Source organism: Doryrhamphus excisus, chromosome 19 (assembly GCF_030265055.1).
Source record: "Doryrhamphus excisus isolate RoL2022-K1 chromosome 19, RoL_Dexc_1.0, whole genome shotgun sequence".
Classification (NCBI taxonomy): Eukaryota; Metazoa; Chordata; class Actinopteri; order Syngnathiformes; family Syngnathidae; genus Doryrhamphus; species Doryrhamphus excisus.
Window position 1 is genome coordinate 7,071,906 of NC_080484.1, and position 19,446 is coordinate 7,091,351.

The 19,446-nt window shown below is 49.4% G+C and overlaps 5 protein-coding genes across 5 annotated transcripts; all 5 read left to right on the forward strand.

Annotated features, from left to right (window-relative positions):
* The first annotated feature begins 319 nt into the window (after positions 1-319).
* On the forward strand, positions 320-4,179 carry fktn (fukutin). The gene is made up of 10 exons (XM_058056819.1): positions 320-576; positions 711-767; positions 1,637-1,837; positions 1,909-2,055; positions 2,139-2,269; positions 2,338-2,470; positions 2,539-2,668; positions 3,343-3,476; positions 3,541-3,665; positions 3,765-4,179. Exons 1-10 carry the CDS (start codon positions 475-477, stop codon positions 3,976-3,978), a joined length of 1,374 nt encoding a protein of 457 aa, XP_057912802.1. The 5' UTR covers positions 320-474; the 3' UTR covers positions 3,979-4,179.
* Positions 4,180-4,910: 731 nt separating this feature from the next.
* atp6v1g1 (ATPase H+ transporting V1 subunit G1) lies at positions 4,911-7,652 on the forward strand. Its single transcript, XM_058057571.1, has 3 exons — positions 4,911-5,112; positions 6,557-6,657; positions 7,199-7,652. The coding sequence occupies exons 1-3, from the start codon at positions 5,031-5,033 to the stop codon at positions 7,370-7,372; spliced, it is 357 nt and encodes a 118-aa protein (XP_057913554.1). The 5' UTR covers positions 4,911-5,030; the 3' UTR covers positions 7,373-7,652.
* A 144-nt stretch (positions 7,653-7,796) lies between these two features.
* Positions 7,797-9,994, forward strand: slc31a1 (solute carrier family 31 member 1). Its single transcript, XM_058057570.1, has 5 exons — positions 7,797-8,025; positions 8,566-8,696; positions 8,766-8,838; positions 8,917-9,085; positions 9,282-9,994. The coding sequence occupies exons 1-5, from the start codon at positions 7,812-7,814 to the stop codon at positions 9,481-9,483; spliced, it is 789 nt and encodes a 262-aa protein (XP_057913553.1). The 5' UTR covers positions 7,797-7,811; the 3' UTR covers positions 9,484-9,994.
* A 107-nt stretch (positions 9,995-10,101) lies between these two features.
* On the forward strand, positions 10,102-13,798 carry slc25a46 (solute carrier family 25 member 46). Its single transcript, XM_058057569.1, has 8 exons — positions 10,102-10,496; positions 12,117-12,159; positions 12,229-12,286; positions 12,352-12,429; positions 12,502-12,602; positions 12,679-12,735; positions 12,800-12,857; positions 12,944-13,798. Exons 1-8 carry the CDS (start codon positions 10,235-10,237, stop codon positions 13,535-13,537), a joined length of 1,251 nt encoding a protein of 416 aa, XP_057913552.1. The 5' UTR covers positions 10,102-10,234; the 3' UTR covers positions 13,538-13,798.
* A 94-nt stretch (positions 13,799-13,892) lies between these two features.
* Positions 13,893-18,861, forward strand: wdr36 (WD repeat domain 36). The gene is made up of 22 exons (XM_058057478.1): positions 13,893-14,189; positions 14,302-14,329; positions 14,431-14,531; positions 14,600-14,717; positions 14,787-14,919; positions 14,987-15,041; positions 15,108-15,240; positions 15,300-15,475; positions 15,552-15,672; positions 15,741-15,806; positions 15,931-16,020; positions 16,089-16,231; positions 16,303-16,420; positions 16,485-16,650; positions 16,878-16,986; positions 17,050-17,129; positions 17,205-17,312; positions 17,383-17,614; positions 17,673-17,783; positions 17,849-17,930; positions 18,003-18,190; positions 18,254-18,861. Exons 1-22 carry the CDS (start codon positions 14,043-14,045, stop codon positions 18,401-18,403), a joined length of 2,655 nt encoding a protein of 884 aa, XP_057913461.1. The 5' UTR covers positions 13,893-14,042; the 3' UTR covers positions 18,404-18,861.
* The last annotated feature ends 585 nt before the right edge of the window (positions 18,862-19,446 follow it).

Consider the following 19,446-nt stretch of genomic DNA (forward strand, 5'->3'; position numbering starts at 1 on the left):
TGAATACAATGACTCAACTACTTTCCGTTATACTATATTTGCACTATTTAAGTCCCTGCGTTATATACTTGTACAATTTAACTACTTGTTATATAATCGTATTGTTTCATGACTTCATATGCATTTGAAATACGTATTTCATTTCTGGAAATACTGGTACAGTATATTATTTAAGTACTTTATAATATATCTTGTTTACAATATGTAGATATTGTGGTTCTGTCGTTGTCTGTCAACATTGACATTGTACAGTTTACAGTTATTTCATTCACGAATGGCAGAGAAAGAATGAAACCTTTTATTGTGGAGGGCCCAAACGGAAGCGGCGCGTTTAACTGTTTATTTCAAAATGGCGAAGGGTTGATCCTCGGTGAACAAGTGTGGGGGTTTTGCGTCTTTTTTCGGTCGCGTTCACTGCATCTGGTGTTGGGCGGGAATGAGGAATGAGGAAGGCGGTTCCGTCCAGTGGACCGGATGTCTCGTGTGAAGCCGACGGCGGTGCTGTGGCTGCTGATCGCTAGCAGCTCTTTGTTTCTCTTGTTTCAGCTTTATTACTACCGGAAGTACGTCAGCAAGGTCAGACGCCTTTTAAAAGTTTGACACATTGACTGCCATTCATGTTGCCAAGTAAGAATGGGCATTCCAATGCTATTTTAGTACTTTAGTTCCAGAGAGCCATCATTGTCAATGACATGTGACCTCTTCCACAGTCTGGCCCTCACGTCCTAAGCCACACAGGTCACTTGAAAGACAACCACCTCCAATGGGTGAGTAGATCCAGTGATTGTAGCAATTGATGTAGCTAATGAGTGAGGCTTGTCATGTAGCTAGTGATTGTTGCTAATGAGTGAGGCTAGTCATGTAGCTCCCGAGTTCAATCCCACCCTCGGCCATCTCTGTGTAGAGTTTGCATTTTCTCCCCGTGCATGCGTGGGTTTTCTCCGGGTACTCTGGTTTCCGCCCACATTCCAAAAACATGCTAGGTTAATTGGCCACTCCAAATTGTCCATAGGTATGAATGTGAGTGTGAATGGTTGTTTGTCTATATGTGCCCTGTGATTGGCTGGCGACCAGTCCAGGTGGTATCCCGCCTCTCGCCCAAAAGACAGCTGGGATAGGCTCCAGCACTCCCCGCGACCCTCGTGAGGATAAGCGATAGAAAATGAATGAATGAATGAATGAATGGTCATGTAGCCAGTGGTTGTAGCTAATGAGTGAGGCTAGTTTATGTAGCTAGTGATTGTAGCTACTGAGTGAGGCTAGTCATGTAGCTAGTGATGTAGCTAATGATTGTAGCTAATGAGTGAGGCTGGTCATGTAGCTAGTGAGTGAGGCTATTGATGTAGTAGCTAATGAGTGAGGTGAGTCATGTAGCTTGGGATTGTAGCTAATGAGTGAGGCTAGTCATGTAGTTAGTGATTGTAGCTAATGAGTGAGGCTAGTTTATGTAGCTAGTGATTATAGCTAATGAGTGAGGCTCGTCATGTAGCTAGTGATGTAGCTAACGATTGTAGCTAGTGATTGAGGCTATTGATGTAGCTAATGAGTGAGGCTAGTCATGTAGCGAGTGATTGTAGCTGGTTCATCCATGCTCATCTCGCTGGTGAGCGCATGAAGAAGCCTCCTGTGTTCTCAGCAAACCACGAAGACGTTTCTGGCGTTGTCGCGCCGTTTCCACCTGCCGCTGTTCCTCGCCGACACGGCGGTGCTCAGACTCCTGACCCAGGATGCATTGAGGCAAGGTGAGCGGTTGGCAAGTGTGGAGCACTGTAGCTTCCTGTGCACTGGCCGGCCAATCACGTCCTTCGCCGTGCTGGCCAACTCGTGGAAGTATGACGTGAGTGTCGGTGAGGGGAGCAAACATGGTGGCTCCTGGCATTTGTTGAAGTCATTTCCTTTTTTTGTCAGGCCGCTTTGCTATCGGCCGCCCAGCAGAAAGGCTTTGAGCTGATGGAGCTGCGAGGGCAAGACCCCCGATTGGCCAGTTTAGACATCCAGTCAGCGCACGAAATTCCTTTGCACCTCCTGCTCCGCCTCCACGGTTACATCATTCAGGTGGGCAGGGCCAGGCTGCCCATGTGACCCTCCAAAAAGGTCACATGCTAATTGTTGTGGTGTTGTTTGCTTTTATTTTGTAGGTGGTCTTCCTGTATGAGCGTGGTGGTAACTACCTATGGCATGGGCCAATTCGCCTCCAAGCCAATGCTGACCGCAGCTTCGCGCCTTTCACACGTCTGGACTTTGGACGCCACGCCGGCGCCTACAGCAGGTTGTGTGATGCTGTGGGGATACTGCTGACGTTTTACCAAGCCAACCATGGCGTTGTCTCATACGCAGGCCCTTGCTTGTACTGACCGTCCTGGACGGCCTGGACGTTCGTATCCCGCACAACATTTCCAGCTTCCTGTTTGAGCGGCAGCAAGCTCGCTTCCTCGAGTGCCGTCACAGTGATGCCCGCCGCTTCCTGCAGGTGCCACCCACACAAATATCCATCATATGACCATCTTTCATTTTGTGTGTGTGTGCGCGTGTGTGCAGATCTATCCTGACGACGTGTCTCCTGAGGCACTGGATTTTCGGAACAAAGCAAAGTCTTTGCTTCTTTTGGCTGCACAAACCCTCACAAATCTTCACATCCCATTCTGGATCAGCAGCGGAACCTGCCTGGGTACCACATCCCAACCCAACACTCTGAAGGGCGGCGATACCGTAGCACACACTGGAGCATACTAACAGTAGAGCAACCTCACACTGTAGCATGCTCAGTTTAGTAGGCTTATGTTCTAGCATCCTAACAATGTAGCTGCTCATGCTGTAGCATAGTAATACAGCAAGCTGTCACTATAGCGATATAGCAGGCTCACCCTGTAGCATGCTAGCATTATAACGCCCTTACATTGTAGCATACGAACAATATAGCAGGCTCACACTGTAGCATGCTAACATTATACCGCCCTTACACTGTATAGCATGTATAGCATACGAACAAAACAAATACAGCAAGCTAAAGCAGAAGCATGCTAACAGTAAAGCAAGCTAAAGCAGAAGCATGCTAACAGTAAAGCAAGCTAAAGCAGAAGCATGCTAACAATAAAGCAAGCTAAAGCAGAAGCATGCTAACAGTAAAGCAAGCTAAAGCAGAAGCATGCTAACAGTAAAGCAAGCTAAAGCTGTACCATGCTAACAGTAAAGCAAGCTAAAGCTGTACCATGCTAACAGTAAAGCAAGCTAAAGCTGTACCATGCTAACAGTAAAGCAAGCTAAAGCTGTAGCTTGCCACAAATACAGCAAGCTAAAGCAGTAGCATGCTAACAGTGAGTAACAATTTCATCCACTCTGCAGGCTGGTTCAGGCAGTGCAGCATCATCTCGTACAGTCGTGATGTTGACATCGGGATTTTCATCAGCGACTTCCGCTCTGACATCATCACAGCATTCCAGGCTGCTGGCCTGTCACTCAAGCACAAGTTCGGAAAGGTGAAGGTGTTGTTGGAGGTCGTACTTGATGTTTGTTGACCTTTGACACGCTTTTGTCTGCAAGGTGGAGGACAGTCTAGAGCTTTCCTTTGTGAGGGACAACGTCAAGCTGGACGTCTTCTTCTTCTACCAGGACAAAGATGTCACATGGAACGGGGGCACGCAGGCCAAAAGCGGCAAGAAATTCAAGTAGGTGATTGGATGAGTGCTGAAACAACAAGAAACTACAAACATGGCGGGGAGGAGTCATCGCCTGCTGAATGATGGAAATAAGTTAACCTTCAACAGGTACATCTTCCCTCGCTTCTCCTTGTGCTGGGCGGAGCTTGTAGATGTCAGAGTTCGGGTCCCGTGTGAGACGCTGGACTACGTGACGGCCAATTATGGCCCGGCCTGGAATGTCCCGCTGAAGACGTGGGACTGGAAGTCTTCTCCAGACAACGTGCAGGAAAATGGGGTGTGGCCTCTCTCTCAGTGGGAGGAGCTTATTCAAGTTTATTGACCTTCATGAAAACGTTCCCCAATACTTTTTATCTTTGTTAAATCCATTCTAAGAAGCTTGTACCCCAGCAATAAAATGGCAGCAGTAATAGCTGACTGCTTTATTGTAGTTTATTGTAGAAGCCACTATTGCCACATAGTGTACATGCACATACAGTATAAACCACATGCTACATGCATACAACATACAGTATAAACCACATGCTACATGCATACAAGGTACAGTATAAACCACGTGCTACATACATACAACATACAGTATAAACCATGTGCTACATGCATACAACACAGTATAAACTACATGCTACATGCAAATAGTATAAACCACACGCATACAACATACAGTATAAACCACGTGTTACATGCATACAACATACAGTATAAAACACGTGCTACATGCATACAACGTACAGTATAAACCACGTGCTACATGCATACAACATACAGTATAAACCACGTGCTACATGCATACAACATACAGTATAAACCACGTGCTACATACATACAACATACAGTATAAACTACATGCAAACAGTATAAACCACATGCTACATGCATACAACATACAGTATAAACCATGTGCTACACGCATACAACATACAGTATAAACCACGTGCTACATGCATACAACATACAGTATAAACCACATGCTACCTGCATACAGCCGCTTTAAAGGGCTACTACTTTTTTCTACTTTTTATGCCGCTTATCCTCACTGGGGTGGGGGTGTGCTGGAGTCTACCCCAGCTGCCCTGCCGTGGACTGGTGGCCAGCCAATGGCAGGGCGCATAGACAATGTAGAGGCGCCAATGAAGCTAACGTGTATGTTTTTGGAATGCGCAGAAAAGGGAGAACATGCTAACCACTCCGCCACTGTGAAGGAAATTATTGCAAAAAGGCTTAAGTCGATGTGGGCGGGGCCAGGGGACATCCGGGTAAGCAGGTCACGTGGCGCTGTGCATCGTGACGGGAATCAGCTGACTGCGGTCGAGAGCAGCAGGTCCACTCATTCGTCGAGTACTCGTCGTTGTTTCTGTGTTGGAGTCGTCCGTCATGGCGAGTCAGTCTCAGGGCATCCAGCAGCTTCTGCAGGCCGAGAAGAGAGCCGCAGAGAAGGTGGCGGAAGCCCGCAAACGTGAGTAGCAGCGCCGCGCCAGATGAGCTAGCTTGCTAGCCTAGCTTGTTAGGCCGCTTTCTCGATGCCTCAGTTGAGCAGCTTGAAAGACTTCAAGACCTAAGACAACATTTAACATTTTACTAAGACAACATTTTACAGCTTAACACGTGGCGAGTTGACGAGATCAATGATGCCTCAATGAATGAATGAATGAATGAAATGCTAACAGAATGAACGATTGACTGGAACTCCACTCAACAAAACATTGCTGATTGTAGACATTTTCACGGGTTGAGCTGTAATAGTGTTGTAGATGAAATTGTCCGCAACCTATTTAAGGACCACTTTGTTGTAAAGTGAATTGGTTATAGGTAAAATGACTTTTACAGGAGTAAAAGACAGCCACTGGTGAAGGTTAACAGCATGTATTGTCAAGCCGGGAGAACGAGAAGGTGATTCTGAGAAGAAGAATCGAGAAGAAGGAAAGTCAGCCAGGATTCTTGCACCCCAAGATCGCCTTAGATTGGTATCCGTTCCCAAACCAGATTGTTCCTCTTTCACCCCACAACCTTTTTTGCCTGCTGAGTTTACTTCTTCCAATGTCGGTAAATGCCTGGAACCTTCCTGGCCTTTTGGTTCTCCCACAATGATGTCCGCACGGAAGAGACAACGTTCCTAACCTTCTTATGCCTCACGTTTTCCCAATACTCCTGGAAATAAATATCTGGATCTGGTCAGCTCTTGAATTAATCAAATATTATCGCACAGGAGCCATCTATTATCCTCACTTGGGCGTGCCGGAGCCTATCCCAGCTGTCTTTGGGCGAGAGGACTGGTGGCCGGCCAATGGCAGTGCACATGTAGACAATCATTGACATTTGGAGAATGGAACCAGGTCTTCCCATCTCCTGACTGTGTGGCCTGCATGCTAACCATTCCTCTACCGTGTGGCAAGCTGTAAAGATGTCAAACATAAACATGGTTCACACGTCTATCACTCATATGAAGATGCAGATTAGACATTTCACATATCTCCAAAGCTTCAGCCATATGATGATAGACTTGTCCAATGGTACAGTACATGTATTTCTTACCTTGGCTAACCTCCCTAATGGATGCCAGCCTCTGCACACAATGCTACTACGTCTTCACCCAAGTCAATACTTCCTCACACCAACGTCCCTTTGCCTCACCATGACAGCTTTTCATCTATCAAAGTCCGCTCTTGAGATATCGCTGTTGATACTGCACTTGATATCATTTATACCAGCATAGGTCATTTTCTTATAATTGTTAGACTCTATAGCGGTATATAGACAAAAAATAAAATATATATATATATACACGTGCACAAATGAATGAATGGATGGATCCAACTCTATTGTCATGGATGTTGTCATGACATTGAGTCAGGTGACCAGAGGTCACATGACGGCTTCCAGTGATGATGATTGTGTTTCAGGTAAGAACCGTCGGCTGAAGCAAGCCAAAGAAGAAGCTCAAGCTGAGATAGAACAGTATCGACTGCAGCGGGACAAAGAGTTTAAGACCAAAGAGGCAGCGGTGAGGATACTGACTACTGCTATGTGTGACGTATAGAGTATATCCTTACATACTATATATACTACAACCACATACACTAAACCACCAATACCCACAAATACACAACCGTCAATCATCTTGTTGAAACACATGCCCCCCCCCCCCCCCTCCAAACCATCCCGCTAGCCTGACCTTGAGCTTTTGCTCTGATTTCAGATGATTAGCAATAAAAGTGTGATGTAAGGATTCCACGAGTGCGGCTTAGAGCATGATAGGAGGACTTGGACAAAGGCTAGCTATCTGATATGTCATTAGAAACCCTACAACGTGGGTAATACATGACTACCATCACAGAAGCAATGCTTCATACGTATGATGGAGGTCAAACCTGAAGCAATAACTGCAGACGGTGAACTAGAGCCCCCTGGCGTCCAAAGCACATCATTACAACGGCAAAGGCCAGTCATCAGCAATGTTTGAACCAGGATGATGTACCAGTACTAGCTGCTAGGGGCACATACGTTCCCACTGCTAAAAGTACACTGTCATTGATTTCATCCAGGCCCTCGGTTCCCATGGCAACAGTGCAGTGGAGGTGGACAAGGACACGGCCGAGCGCATGAGTCGTATCCAGGCCAGTTACCGTGGAAACCGGGAGTCTGTTCTGGGTGATCTGCTGCGCCGTGTGTGCGACATTAAGCCTGAGTTCCACGCCAACTACCGCGTGGCTGGCTGATGGCGATGATGATGATATGCCAGCGGTGTTATTCAATATTTAAATGCTTCTTTCCTCGTCCAGTCTAAATGTAGTTTTTCCTTTTATGATTGGCTGCTGATCATAAAAGCATATGTGACAGTTCCCCTTTGTGTATGTGATGTCTGTGAATCAGTAAATATTCTATTCTCTACTATGTTGTTGGTGAAAAAAATGAGTCAAATGAGGAAGCAGTGGCAGTCACAAGGCTGGTCACATGACCTATGTCACCTGATGTAAATAAAGCGCTTGAGATGCCGCATTCTCTTTTGCATTGTGTGCTTTGTTGACAAAGTCCAGTTGGAAAAAGTACAAAGTAGAAGACACTGCGCATCACGTGGTTTCTTGTCATCAACTCGGTGACGTGGCTGCCATTAAATCCGCCCCCTGTGTTGACAAACGTGTCCTGATTGGCCGGCTGATGACTCGGGTTCGTCCCCCAGGATCTGCGTCTGCGCGCCGTGACGTCATACGCGGAAGCGGCAGCTCACTCCTCAGACTAGACGGTGACGAGAAGCTAAGAGGAGACAAGTTTTGGTCGTTTTTCCTCTTAACAAGTGTCGTGTTAGCTGAAGCGACTGAGTTGGTGCCACGACGACAGACAGGAAGTAGAAGAATTCCCGGAAGATCTGCAGGTCAGTCGAGAGTGTTTTGAGAGTCACTGACCTCTGCTGGGAGCATGTTGGGTTTTTGTAGCCTTAGCATGAACACACACATACACACACTATATACATACATATACATATATATGTACATTTATATACATGGAAAAATTGAAAAGCGTCACGTGAAGGCTATGTGTAGCTTCAGGTCAAAGGTCAGACAAGTCTCAGCCGACAGGTGAAAGTCTCAAGGCCAACATGTGATGTTAGTACCTGAGGTGTGCGTGTGGTTGTACAGTATGTGAAGATGAGTCATTGTGTGATTGACAGGTGAGCGGGGTGTCATCCATCTGTCAAGGAAAAGCGCTAGAAAACGGCAAGATCCGTCTTCTGAAAGACAAGCTGGGCTAATATAATCATGTTTTGGCCTACACCGACTGTAATCTGATTGGCCAGTGCCCCTGTGTAGCCTGCGGCCAGCAGCCAATCAGATTATGGCGGAGTGTGTTTTTGTTGATGCTAACGGGAGGGAGGACACACAGTTTTCAATGTGGACATCGTGTTTGTGTGCAGTTATGGACCGGCACCACAACCACAGCGCCATGCCGATGGACCACACCCACCACCACGATCACATCATGCCCGTGCCCACTGGCAGCGGCGGACACGACCACGGGAATCACGGAGGACACGGTGGAGGCATGGTGAGTTCCAGGTTGATGTTGTCACATGCTAATGCTCACGCTGACGCTGACACTGACACTGTTGCCTAGGCGATGACCTTTTACTTCGGCTGCCAGAACGTGGAGCTGCTCTTCAGCGGACTGCTCATCAACTCACCTGGAGGTCACCATCATTACACCTCAGCTGTCTTCTCCTCTTTGCTTTGATTGACCACTCTTTCTCACCCTCTGCTCCAATCAGAGATGGTGGGGGCGTGTCTGGCCGTCTTCCTGCTGGCCGTCCTCTACGAGGGCCTGAAGATCGGTCGAGAGGCGCTGCTGCGTCGCAGTCAGGTCAACGTGCGCTACAACTCCATGCCCCTTCCCGGCGCAGATGGAACCGTGCTCATGGAGACGCACAAGACCGTTGGGTTGGTTGCTAACGCTAACAATGTGTACTATGCAACAACAATACTTTTGTGTACATTGCATTGTTACTGTGCGTATGAAACCCAGTCACGTTAGAGTGATGCTTTACTTGACTGGATGACGTCTTGGTACACTTTGTATCGGCGTTCTAATTAGCATAGCAACTTAACGCTAAACAGACTCCTCTTGTCTTCTCAGGCAGCGAATGCTAAGCCCCGCCCACTTCCTGCAGACACTTCTGCATGTCATCCAGGTGGTGGTCAGCTACCTCCTGATGCTGGTCTTCATGACATACAATGCCTACCTCTGCATCGCCGTGGCGTTGGGCGCCGGTGCCGGCTACTTCCTGTTCAGCTGGCGAAAGGCGGTGGTCGTGGACATCACAGAACACTGTCATTAGTGCGTGCTTGTTAGTTTGTTGTTGTGACTTTCTGTAGGTCGTGGATACGCCAACAAGTGCTTTACTGTAAGATGGCACGTTAGCGCAGCAGCTAGTGGATGACAAAGCATGACTTGGTAACCGTGGTAACAGTGCTAGGTTAATTTGCGCACTGTAGTTGGCCACTAATAAAATGAGTAGGGAAACTGGTAAATCGTGGAGTGGCTGAAGCAGTGGATGATAATGATGATTAGCCGACGCAGTCCGTGCTGCCTAGCTGGTGCTCACTAGCGGCTAATGTTAGCTCAGCTGTGTTTTATCAATTTGACTTTTTATTCATCTGATCAGTTTAGTTCAGTTCATGACACCGCTGCCTTAACTAGCCAATGAGTCTTGTTAGCCAACATTGTTGATTGTTTTTCACTCAGAATCAATAAGCACTGACAATTCCTGAGTGAAGGGACCAATCAATCAGACAGCAGGACGTCTTTGTCAAAATCAGTAAACCAAATAAAGTTTGTGTAGAAAGGGCGTTATATGTGTATTATTCACTTTAGTTATGTTTGGAGGAGTGATAAACATAGAGGTGTTTTATTCGTCTGCCCTTTGACCCCTGTCCCCTGCCGGTTGGAGCATCATTACACCATCAGGCCAGCAGGGGGCAGCAGCAGCGAGCTAGAGGAAGCTACACCTTCCGGGTCACACAGGCGACAGGTGGATGTTGTTTTGCAGCGGCTCAAGTTGATCTCTTGCTTCTCCTGTCGACCCCCCCATGGCCTCAAGGCGACCGGACAGCTTCGATGGGCTCGTCTACCGCGGCCGAGATGATCCCAATTACGGAGCGGGCTACTCGCTGCGGAGCGCCGGCGGCCCCGCGGAGTCGCAGCATCACCATTGGGTCACCACGCCGCCGGACATCCCCGGTAGCCGCAACCTGCACACAGGAGAGCGGACGCCCTTGTACGACGAGCCCCCGGGGGAGTCCGGAGTTGCTCGGGAGTGGGACGCGGCGCAGCCTGGCGGGGCGCCTGCTGGTGAGGCTTTTAGCTTAGTTAGCTTCCATGCTAATGGTGACGCCGTCTGTAAGGGTCCCCTTGAAGCTGTTAACCGTGAATAATCATCGTGTCTGTCTTGTTGTGAACGTGTATCACACATCGTTTGAAGGGGAAAACATGAAGGGCATCATCCAGCTATTGATTTTGTCTCGGCGGTCGTTCTAATGGAGATTATTTCCAGGTGCGGTGTGTAGCGGTTGGTTACTTCCTTGGGGGCGCTCACCTTCACGAGCACTATTATCCCGCCTTCTTCCTGCTCGGGACATTGAAGCCACGCCCACAGTGCTCACACCTTTTCAGCCTGCAGCTCCAGTATTTTAATAATAATGATGCCTCCTGCTATAAATACAGAAAACATCCACTATATTTTGACTATAATTCTAAATGTGAGTGTTTATGTAGGTTATATCACACAGTTTATACAGCATGCAAGTTAGTCCAAATGTTAGAAATGTAACATATATATGTCAATTCCAACCATTCAGCTATGAAATACTATTCTAGATGAATGAGTGGTTGAAATCAAAATGATATTCAATATGGCCATAAAGATAATAATAATATGTAACATTCATTATGGAATGGAATGGAATGGAATGGCCTTTATTGTCATTATACAAGATGTACAACAAAATTGGAGAGCTTCTCTTTTCAGTGCAGTAGTCAAGTTTAAAAAACAAAAAAGTATATAAAGTAGAGTAAAAAAAGACAATTTAACAAGATATATACAAGATATCCAAAATATACACATAGTATTGCACAGGAGCATATGCAGGAGCAGATATATTAATTTTATTGCAATGGTCAATGGGTCATAGTGCAAATAATGACTGGTGTGTACAGATGAGTAAAGTCACATATCAGTGCATTGTATTTGGTTGTTAAATAAATAAATATGATTGAGGTAGTAACAGAGGCAGTGATGGAAAATATTGCACATTTACATTATGCTAATGACCGGATACGTACGGGTATGTCTGAGTTCAGGGTGGTGATGGCTCTTGGGAAGAAGCTGTTTCTCAGTCTGCTTGTTTTTGCCTTGATGCACCTGTATTATACACACTTCATGTATTAAATACCTGTATCCATGTGTAGTACAAGAAATGGAAATGATGTAAAAGACAATGCAGCACAAGTCAAGGCAACATATTTAAAAGCTTTCAGCAATGGCCGCATTTTCCTATCCATCATCAAATAATAGTGGAAGACACAGACGTGTAAAAAAAACTAATTTTTATACTGGAGGTCATGACGCAAAGCATAACGCTTCCTTACGCACACACACACACACAAATGCCAGGCTGCTGATCGTATAGCAGTGACAGTAATAACAAGGCAGTGTGAGGGCCTTAATCACAACATGCCAGTAATAACCAGGCAGTGACATTGAATTAATATCGCTTGTGATTTAGCACGTATAGACAACAATCATTTCCACCTATGGCCTATTTACAGTCCCCAATCAACCTCCCTGTTAACTGGTTGAATATACTTTTATACTAAGTATGCTGAGTGTATGCAGAAATAATGTATGAAAGATATTTCTTTATGATGTGATGACAGCGTGCAGAGATAAAGATATTGTTTGTGTCGTTACAGAACAGCTGAATCGCGTGGCTGGTTTCGGGATCGGGCTTGTCAGGTGATCTGCTGATGATGAGTCATATTGATCATGTGACCTACAGAGGTGTTAACGAGTGTCCACCTCCAGTCTGTTCACAGAGAACGTCCTGACTCATCCCTGCGTGGTCTTCCGCCGACAGTGTCAGGTGACGTCACGCGTCCGCCATGGCGGACGTAGGTGCACACCAACCGGCTTTGTGTTTGTGTGCAGGTCAACTATCATGCACGCTGCTACCACCTGACGCCATTCAGCGCCCTCGCCGTCATGTACTCCATCAGCAAGGCCCAGGTGAGTGGTCACAAGGGGTGCCGGGGGTGTGTCCCGTGGTCACGTGACACCGTGTGTGTGTGTCCGCGTCAGGGTCCCAAGGCGCTGTGGAAGGGGATGGGCAGCACCTTCATCGTGCACGGCGTCATGCTGGGAGCGGAGGGCGTCATCAGCGAACTCACGCCATTACCACGGTAACCAGCAGCCATCAGCACCAGGTTGGTGGTGGGTAGGGGGCGTGGCCTAAACAAAGCGCATGTGTGGCTACAGGGAGATTCCTCACCGCTGGAGCGTAAAGCAGCTGGCGGCTCACTTCCTGCTCAAAGGGTTAGTTGTTATTCCTCCGCTTCCTGTGGAAACACTCATTCATGCTGCAACTTCCTGTTGGCAGCTTGACCGCTGTGGTCGCACTTCCTTTCTACTGCTCCAGCCTCATCGAGACCGTGCAGGTGATGGATGGATGGATGGATGGATGGATTGATGGATGGATGGATTGATTGACGTGGCATATAACCATCACTTTGATGTGCTGCAGAGCGAGATCGCACAAGATTCATCATCGGGTCTGCTCGACTGCGTGCGTGAAGGTTTGGCTCGCCTGCTGGGTGTGGGCGCTCCTCACAGTCGCCGCCTGCTTCCTCTCAGCTGCCTGCTACTTCCTGCCCTCGCACACGCTGTCCTGCGTTACGCCATCGCCGCCTCGGTGCAGCGTGTCGTGCTCTGGCTGCACCATCGCAACAAGAAGTGGCGCCACAGCCCGTCCGACCCGCTGGAAGCCCACTTCCCCGAGCTGGCGGCGGCGTGGCTGGGATCGCTGGTGGCGGACGTGGCAGTGTTCCCGTTGGAGACGGCGCTGCACCGCCTCGGCCTGCAGGGCACCCGAACCATCATTGATGCCACCGATGGGGTGATGGTGGCGGGAAATGGCGGCAGCCCACTCGTGCTGCCTGTCAACACGCAGTATGACGGCTTTGCCGACTGCCTCCATGCCATTCGACGCAAGGAGGGCTGGCCGGGTTTTTACCGCGGCTTTGGAGCGCTGGTGGCGCAGTTTGCGCTGCACGGCATCTTGCTGGCTGCCGCCCGGACACTTCTGAGGCTGCTGCTGCTGGAGGCCAAGGTCAGCTAGAGGCTTGCCATACAAGATGCAACATCCTGGGCCTCTCACTGTCACCATGGCAACAAGAATATAGCGATATAATGTGCTGGCGGTGATCACATTGCTAGCGTAGTTTAGCCTAGCACAAAGACTTGTGGAAACATGATGTCACTTCCTGTCTGTGTATGCATGAAGCCAATAACTTGTTCAATTGTCACGAAACAAAAACCTTTTCAGACCAAAAATCTGTTTTTGTGGAACATTTTGCTGTCTATATGAAATAACAATAAAGATGACAAAAAATGTTTCTTCTTCATTTCGTTGAAACCTTAATATTTGTTCGGGTTTCGGAGGAGTGAGTTTTTGTGACAGCGGAACCTTTGTGTCGATGTTCCTGGTTTCCACACGGACACTTCCTCACCGCGGAGCTTCGTGTTTGTCCGCGTTCGCCGCTCCTTGCCTTGCGCGGTGTGTTTGATTGACAAAAGTTGGCAAATTGATTCACATTGATCAAATTACAGACTTTTTTGTGTTGATGGCGGGAAGCGGTAGCTCTTTGTTCTCCGGCTTCCGGGTTTTGGGACTTTACAGCGATCATGTGCCGCACGTGCTCCGCTACCATCAGAAACACCGCGAGTTCTACGTTGTGACGTCGGTGGGCAAGTGTTTGCACACGTATAACGTAAGAACATTCTTCAAAGTTGTCTATATGGGATTTGGAGCAAATCAGCAGTTCGATTTAGCGACTGAATCGTCGTTGTGACGTAATTGATGAAGGCGCTTATTTATTTCAGGTGGCTCATTTGGGCATCGTCTCTGTCAGTGAGTATACTTAACTTATGAGTATACTTAACGTATGAGTATACTTAACCTTGCCGGTAAGCGCCGGGCCCTGATTGGCAGCCGTGTTGTGATGCTCCTAGGTAACAGCCTCCAAGATGACATCACCTGCGTGGCAGCAGACAGGATGCTGGTGTTTGCAGCTTCAGGACGACTCGTCTGTGCCCTCGCTAGGAACAAAGAGGTCACGTGGTGGTAGGGGCACGCAGGTGTGGGGATGGGCGGGGCTCAGACTGTTTGCTCTCTGTGCAGGTGGTGATGCGTTACAGCGGTCACGAGCAGGAAGTGCGTCTGCTGCTTGCTTTGGGTGATCACCTGATCTCGGCCGACGCCGGTGGACACGTCATCGTGTGGGATGTCCACAGTGGCGGTGAGGGTGCAGCCTGACTAATTGCCCGCCTTAGCCGCGACCAGCGCTAACACGTTGATGTTCTCGCAGACATCTACCTGCAGCTGCGCTTCGACCCCAGCACCTTCAACGTGACAGCCATGATGCACCCCAGCACGTACATGAACAAGGTGCTGCTGGGAAGCTCCCAGGGCGCATTGCAGCTGTGGAACGTGAAAAGCAGGTTAGCCATAGCGGTAGCCGTAGCGGGAGAAGGTGAAGAAGTGCTGACTGCTCCTTGTGCTCGCCAGCAAGCTGCTGTATACGTTCCCGGGTTGGTCGGCGGGGGTGACCGTTCTGCAACAGGTGAGCACGCGGAATCCATCTTTTGAACTAGCAGCTGACCCACATTGCTTCGACATTACCTTCCAGAGCCCGGCGGTGGACGTGGTGGGTGTCGGCACGGCAACAGGCCGCATCGTCCTTCACAACATCCGGACGGACCAGACGCTGATGACGTTCACACAGGACTGGGGGCCGATCACATCACTGGCCTTCAGGACAGGTGATGTCCACTCTCCACGCTGACCTTTGACCCGAGCATTGAAACACCTTTCTGTGCAGACGGCCCCCCCATGGTGGCGTCCGGCAGTCCACAGGGTCACTTGGCGTTCTGGGACCTGGAGCGTCGGCAGCTCGTGGCTCAGCAGAGACACGCCCACAACACGGCGGTGGCGGGCGCCACCTTCCTGCACGGCGAGCCGCTCCTGGTTACCAATGGAGCCGACAACGCCATCAAGGTGAGCGCTGTCTCCATGGTAACGCTCTTTCTTCTCGCCGTCTGCTCACCAATGAACAAGGGCGCTCTTTGTCCAGGTGTGGATATTTGACCAGGACAGGGGCGGAGCCAGGTTGCTGAGGAGTCGCCAGGGGCACAGTGCCCCGCCCGCCGCTATCTGTCACCATGGCAATGATGGCAAGAACATCCTGAGCGCAGGTGAAAGCGGAGAAGCCAATCCACCTCCTCTTTGTCCCCTGTTGACCCGCAAATGTCTCCCCCTGCAGGTCAGGACGGGACACTGCAGTCTTTCTCCACCGTGCACGAGCGCTTCCACAAGAACCTGGGACACGGTACGTGCCTGACTCCGCCCACCTGCAGCGTGATCGCTTCATTAAGTGTCGAAACTTTCAGCTCCTCTCAACCAATCACACATGGTCTCTCTGTGTGTGTGTGTGTGTGTGTGTGTGTGTGTAGGCTCCCTCAATAAAAAGAAAGAACAGAGGAAGAAGAAGGACATGTCCCATGAGCAACTCCGCCTCCCCGCTATCACTGCATTCTCCTCTGGTTGGCACACACACGCACACACACCTGTATCCACTGATGGCAGCTGTGACATGGGTGTTGATTGACAGCCACAGCCCGCCAGGCAGACTGGGACGGCATTGTTGCCTGTCACCGCGGTTGCCAAGCAACCACCACCTGGAACTACCAGCGATGCACCATGGGAGCTCATCACCTGCAGCCGCCAGGTGGCCCCAGCAATGCCATCGCCACGGTAAACCCAGCATCGTCATCATCATCATCATCATCATTGTTGTCGTGACCACTTCCTGTGTCCTTTCCCAGGCTGTTGACATCACTTCCTGTGGAAACTTTGCAGTTGTGGGCTCATCGTGTGGCCGGGTTGACGTGTACAACCTGCAGTCTGGACTTCATCGTGGTTGCTATGGAGACGACCAGAAAGGTGACTTCTGTTTTGGGATTGGTCTCTTCACCCTCTCGCTCTTATTAATTCCTCCCTCTAAAAGCTCACAGCGGTGTGGTGCGAGGGGTCGCCATCGACGGGCTCAATCAGCTGACTGTGACCATCGCTTCTGATTACCTCCTCAAGTTCTGGCGCTTCAAGAAACGCAAACAGGAAAAAGAGATCAAGTTAAACGCTGCACCAGCTAGCATGACGCTCCACAGAGACAGGTAGCTAACATTTAGCATGATAGACGGGTGGCTAACATTTAGCATGATAGACGGGTGGCTAACATTTAGCATGATAAACGGGTGGCTAACATTTAGCATGATAAACGGGTGGCTAACATTTAGCATTATAAACGGGTGGCTAACATTTAGCATGATAGACGGGTGGCTAACATTTAGCATAATCAATTATCACGAAGCTAATGATTGTGTGTGTGCTTTCTTGTCAGCGGGATGTTAGCAGTAGCTTTGGATGACTTCACAGTTTTGGTTGTTGACATGGAAACCAAGCGAGTGGTCAGGAAGTTTTGGGGTCACCATGGCAACACAACCGACATGGTGAGCTAATGCTAATTCTAATGCTAAGGGGTAGCGTGATGATGTTGGTTTTGCTTTGTTGAGACTTTTAGTCCGGACGGTCGCTGGCTGGTGACGGCGGGCATGGACTGCACCATTCGGACGTGGGACCTCCCCTCTGGAAGGTGAGAGTGGGACAGTCCATTGTCCAGGCTCCACTGTGACGGTGACCCAAATGAATGTGCTGTTTTTCCCGCCAGCCTTGTTGATTGCTTCCTGGTGCCCATGGCGCCGGTGGCCGTGTCCATGTCACCGACAGGAGACTTCCTGGCGACAGCCCATGTGGACAGTCTGGGGGTTTACTTGTGGTAAGGACTGCTTCTTTTTCTCGCTGGGAGAAATGACAGCAGCCAATCACAGAGTAGCTCTCCTCCTCAGGACCAATAAGAGCCTGTGTGGGCCGGTGGGGCTCCGCCCTCTCCCTGCAGACCACCAGCCAGAGGAGGAGGCTCTGCCAGGAACAGCGGAGCTGGAGGTGAAACAGGAAGTGACACCAGAGGAGGCGGAGCATGCCTTCCAGTCATCCGAGCAGTTAGGGGCGGAGCTTGTAACCCTGTCCCGGCTGCCAGAGTCGCGCTGGAAAAGTCTTCTTCACCTGGACGCCATCAAGGTAAGCGCCACACGGCAGACGGCTGATGTCACATGACCTGACCCTGCCAACCTTTCAGAGGAGGAACAAACCTGCCTCGGCGCCTGTGGCGGGAACGTCGGCGCCGTTCTTCCTGCCCACCGTGCCGGGCCTCACGCCACGCTTTGCCCCGCCCATACAGCAAGTGCAGGTGGTGATGTCATCATGTTGGGACTTCATGGACATGTATTGATTTGCCTTCATTGTGTGTGTTAGTCCAAGGTGTTGAGCTGCGGACCGCTGTCTCCGAGGTCACAGTTCAGTAGCGCTCTGGAGGCGTGTCTTCAGGCAGGGTCATGTGAGTAATGGGCGGGAAAGCTTTCTTCTGTCTTGGATGTTTTTAATCAGCGGTGCTCCCGTTCCTTTGCAGTTGACGTTCCCATCAAGCTGTTGAAGGATTTGGGACCGTCTGCGCTCTCGCTGGAGCTCACCGGTCTGTCACCTGAAGGGGGCGGAGACAGCAGCCTCCTGTTGGCTTTCATGGCCATGATTGACAGCATGTTGGCCAGTGGGCGGGACTTTGATCTGGCTCACGCATACCTGTGTCTGTTCCTCAAGGTGAGTCCATCACAGCTTTGACACGTTTTATTGTGAAAATCCAACGTGGCCTTCTCTCTGCAGCTTCACCTGCGCTCGCTGTCACGGGATGCGGTCGCCATGGAAGCGTTGCTCCGCCTCTCCCGGCAGCTGGAGGCGGGGTGGGCGCAACTGCGGTCGTCATTGAACCAGTCGCTTTGTCTGCTGACGTACGCCAAGAGCGCACTGCTGTGAACTTTGTCAACCAGGACCTTCATCTTCATCCGTTTGTGTGTGTGACAGTTGCCATGACAACGGGATTTTTCATCTTCAACAAGTCCAATTGAAAGACCATGAGGAATTTCTTGCTTGTCAAGACCAACATGAATAAATAAATGTGTATCTCTGCCAGGGGGGGGCAATCAGCACTCTTATTCTAATGGCAGGAAGTGTCCATGCGTCCGTCCATCCCTCCGTCTATCGATACGTTCGTCCCTCCCTCTGTCCGTCCATATGTCCGTCCCTCCCTCCCCCTCTCCGTCCCTCCCTCTGTCTATCCATACGTCCGTCCCTCCCTCCCCCGTCCATACATCCGTCCATCCCTCCCTCTGTTCTCCATTCACTTTCTATGCCACTTATGCGCACTAGGATATGCTGGAGCCTATCCCAGCTGTCTTGGGGCAAGGAAGAAATGTCAGCAATGCTTATTGTAATGACAGAATGAAGTAATGAGGAAATGTTTCTCAAGCTATAAAACATAAGATGATGTTAGCATCATCTTCTTCCTCTTTGGGCTTTTCCATCCAGGGGTCCCACAGCAAACCAATCTCCTCCATCCAAGCCTGTCTTCTACACCAACTACCCTCATGTCCTCCTTCACTACATCCATAAAGCTCCTCTTTGGTCTTCCTCTACGCCTCCTACCAGGCAGCATCCTTCTACCAATATATTCACTATCTCTACTCTGGACATGTCCCAACCATCTCAGTCTGGCCTAAAGGACTTTATCTCCAAGGCCTCTAACATGCAATGTCCCTCTGATGTACTCCTTCCTGATCCTATCCATCCTGGTCACTCCCAATGAGAATCTCAGCATCCTCATCTCTGTTACCTCCAGTTCTGCTTCCTGTCTCTAGACCAAACAACATGGCTGCTCTCACCACAGTTTTGTATACCTTTCCTTTCATTTTAGCTGAAACTCTTCTATCACATTAACGCCTGACACTTTTCTCCACCCGTTCCATCCTGACTGCACACACTTCTTCACCTCCTTTTCACAATCTTCTGGACTGTTGACC

Coding starts and splice junctions, on each gene's coding strand:
- atp6v1g1 (XM_058057571.1), top strand. CDS start 5,031: ATGGCGAGTCAGTCTCAGGGCATCCAGCAGCTTCTGCAGGCCGAGAAG. Junction 5,113..6,556: donor GGTGGCGGAAGCCCGCAAAC/GTGAGTAGCAGC, acceptor ATTGTGTTTCAG/GTAAGAACCGTCGGCTGAAG. Junction 6,658..7,198: donor TTAAGACCAAAGAGGCAGCG/GTGAGGATACTG, acceptor GATTTCATCCAG/GCCCTCGGTTCCCATGGCAA.
- slc25a46 (XM_058057569.1), top strand. CDS start 10,235: ATGGCCTCAAGGCGACCGGACAGCTTCGATGGGCTCGTCTACCGCGGC. Junction 12,430..12,501: donor ACTCCATCAGCAAGGCCCAG/GTGAGTGGTCAC, acceptor TGTCCGCGTCAG/GGTCCCAAGGCGCTGTGGAA. Junction 12,736..12,799: donor GCTCACTTCCTGCTCAAAGG/GTTAGTTGTTAT, acceptor TCCTGTTGGCAG/CTTGACCGCTGTGGTCGCAC.
- slc31a1 (XM_058057570.1), top strand. CDS start 7,812: ATGACTCGGGTTCGTCCCCCAGGATCTGCGTCTGCGCGCCGTGACGTC. Junction 8,026..8,565: donor AATTCCCGGAAGATCTGCAG/GTCAGTCGAGAG, acceptor GTTTGTGTGCAG/TTATGGACCGGCACCACAAC. Junction 8,697..8,765: donor GAGGACACGGTGGAGGCATG/GTGAGTTCCAGG, acceptor ACTGTTGCCTAG/GCGATGACCTTTTACTTCGG.
- fktn (XM_058056819.1), top strand. CDS start 475: ATGTCTCGTGTGAAGCCGACGGCGGTGCTGTGGCTGCTGATCGCTAGC. Junction 2,669..3,342: donor CAGCAGCGGAACCTGCCTGG/GTACCACATCCC, acceptor TCCACTCTGCAG/GCTGGTTCAGGCAGTGCAGC. Junction 3,666..3,764: donor AAAAGCGGCAAGAAATTCAA/GTAGGTGATTGG, acceptor AACCTTCAACAG/GTACATCTTCCCTCGCTTCT.
- wdr36 (XM_058057478.1), top strand. CDS start 14,043: ATGGCGGGAAGCGGTAGCTCTTTGTTCTCCGGCTTCCGGGTTTTGGGA. Junction 14,330..14,430: donor TTTGGGCATCGTCTCTGTCA/GTGAGTATACTT, acceptor TGATGCTCCTAG/GTAACAGCCTCCAAGATGAC. Junction 14,532..14,599: donor CCCTCGCTAGGAACAAAGAG/GTCACGTGGTGG, acceptor CTCTCTGTGCAG/GTGGTGATGCGTTACAGCGG.